The 2,500-nt window shown below is 37.8% G+C and overlaps 1 protein-coding gene across 2 annotated transcripts in view; it reads right to left on the minus strand.

Annotated features, from left to right (window-relative positions):
- LOC135217099 (uncharacterized) overlaps positions 1 to 2,500 on the minus strand; it is a 59,118-nt gene that overhangs the window by 28,270 nt on the left and 28,348 nt on the right. For both annotated transcript variants that reach the window (XM_064252788.1, XM_064252787.1), the window contains exon 2: positions 1,323 to 1,561. In XM_064252788.1, the coding sequence (XP_064108858.1) occupies positions 1,323 to 1,561 (239 nt within the window). The remainder of the gene's footprint in view (positions 1 to 1,322; positions 1,562 to 2,500) is intronic.

Raw genomic sequence — 2,500 nt, forward strand, 5'->3', positions numbered from 1 at the left:
CGGAAACACTACTGGATATCTCGTGACCTATTATGACCTTTGATGACCTGTTCGTCTTTCGCAGTTTACCAGCAATACTCCATAAATAGCTTTATGAATTTTATGCAAATATAATGGAGAGTTTACGTTGTAAAGTATTCCATCTGGGATTAAGCCCTACTGTTTGTGACTCCCAAGGTAAATTTACAGGCACCTCTTGATTTAGTAAACAAACAGCTGTTGTCTTGAGCTTTTTGGCAACCCTGGCGTGATGTGAGTGTCATATTTTATCACGGATAAGAATCTAATTCAGCATCGCTCTGCTAATATATCAAAGCGAAGTTAAATTCCTAAACACGTCCTTTGGTTAAGGTATACACAAGTCAAGAAGAAGCTAGCATTTCAGAGTGAGAGATTAAACCCGATGCTGAACTTGCTCGTTGAAAAAAAAAGAAAAAAAAAATTGATTTTCAAGAGCAAATGTAATTTCAGATTCAATATTGAGTAGTAAAGTGGAAGTAAATTGTTCAGTCATCATAAAATTTGTCGTAGTTCCCATTAGGGAATTATGAGAAATAACAATAATAATAATGATGATGATGATGATCAGGTAGGTTAATGAATGTCAGTGATGGAGGGACCGTACCCAAAAATAAGTTCGGATTCTAGCAATTAAAATATTGACTTACATCCTTCATATGGCCTAATCATATCCTAGTTAAAACAAATTTTCTCTACGAATTAGACACGTATCGTTCAACAAATAACAAGTATCATGAGCTATATCCTACGGTAAAATACGTGTGGGAGACTTATCGCTTACATATCACAAACAGGTTGAAATTATATCAACGGCTTTAATTGTAGAATGAGTCTTTGGCAAATGCTGGGTGACCTTATGAAGCTCTGGCTTGGATGACCAATGAAATTTTCAACTTGTATCCAACCTGTGATACGTATGCAATAGTTGTCGCTGTGTTACCGACATGTTTACAAACTGTGTGAGACAAGTTGTTGATGTGTATTGAAGACATGATTACAAATTATATGAGACAAGTTGCCGACGTGTATTGCCGACATGATTACAAATTATATGAGACAAGTTGCCGACGTGTGTTGCCTACATGTTTACAAACTGTATGAGACATGTTGCCGACGTGTTGCCTACATGTTTACAAACTGTATGAGACATGTTGCCAATATGCTTACAAACTGTATGAAACAAGTTGTTGATATGTGTTGCCAATATGTTTACAGACTGTATGAGACAAGTTGTCGACGTTTGTTGCCGACATACTTTCAACATTTATGACAGTCAATGAAAGAACAGCAGGTTTCCTGACCTTGGAACGACCACAGGGAGACGGGACGGCGTGCCCACGGGAGAAGTGGGAGACACCACTAGAAGAGGAGCATTGAATGGAGGGTATGAGTGGGTGTTCGGGACTTGGCTGCTGCTGCTGCTACTGCTGATGTTGCTGACTTTCCTGACGACAGCGTCAGTGGGGCTGAAGATGCAGTTGTGCTTTTGTGGAGAGATAATTGCTGGGGAGTTCTTCAGACACTCGTTGAGCATGCTCATCTAGTGAGACAGAAAACATAGATATATTAGTATATATTAGGAGCTGGTAGGCATTTGTGGCATAAAGAGCTTGTTGAGTATAGCATGTCATTATTTTCACTGATAGTAAGACAATTGGAAAGGGTGAATATTGGCTTATTAACACCACGAAATTGTGAACTGATACGAGTTTGGGTTGGCAAAACTCAGATGATATATAATAATGGATAATACTATTTTACTAGTATGATCTTTGTTAATGAATTCTGAATAATTATTCTTGATTTTTTCTTTCATGGTGCTAATAACGAAATTAAATACATTGTAATCCTACTTTCATAAAGAAAATAACTTTTCAGTTTTCGGCCAAACTATCCCAACAATCCCTGCCATGGGAGGATCACTCAAGATAGGAAGATCCTGCGTTTCTCCTACAGTTTAGGGAATCAAACCATAATTTTTTTTCTGCCAGAATCATCAAAAGACTAATGACCACTGTGCAGCCCAGTAATCTGGCCCAGAACCAAATTACATTCTCCCAGAATAGATGAAAGGCCCTTGGAAAAAAACCCTGGAACTACAAATCCTCAGAATGTTTATGGGAAATACACTTAAGGAGAATGGAGGATATGCAGAAAAGAATGCCTGTGAAGGACTTGAACAGATTAAACTGCTGATCAAAATGGATAGGTTTATCATCTGGCGCAGCAAACCAGGATGTCCATCCATACCCAGGTTTTCCAAAATTGGCTTAAATACTATAAGAACTTTATCATACATGGACGAGGGATCCGAGTGTTGAGGGAGATTGAAGCTTGAGGAATAAGAAAATATGAAAATAGTTATGAGGGTGCAATTAGGAATTGCTGAGAGTAAAATGAATGAAGTGGGTGGCTTTAATGCAGTAGTGGAAAGAAAACTTTTAATTTAGAATTTTGAAAAATGTACAGAAAAGCTTGA

This window comes from Macrobrachium nipponense, chromosome 7 (assembly GCF_015104395.2).
Source record: "Macrobrachium nipponense isolate FS-2020 chromosome 7, ASM1510439v2, whole genome shotgun sequence".
Lineage (NCBI taxonomy): Eukaryota > Metazoa > Arthropoda > Malacostraca > Decapoda > Palaemonidae > Macrobrachium > Macrobrachium nipponense.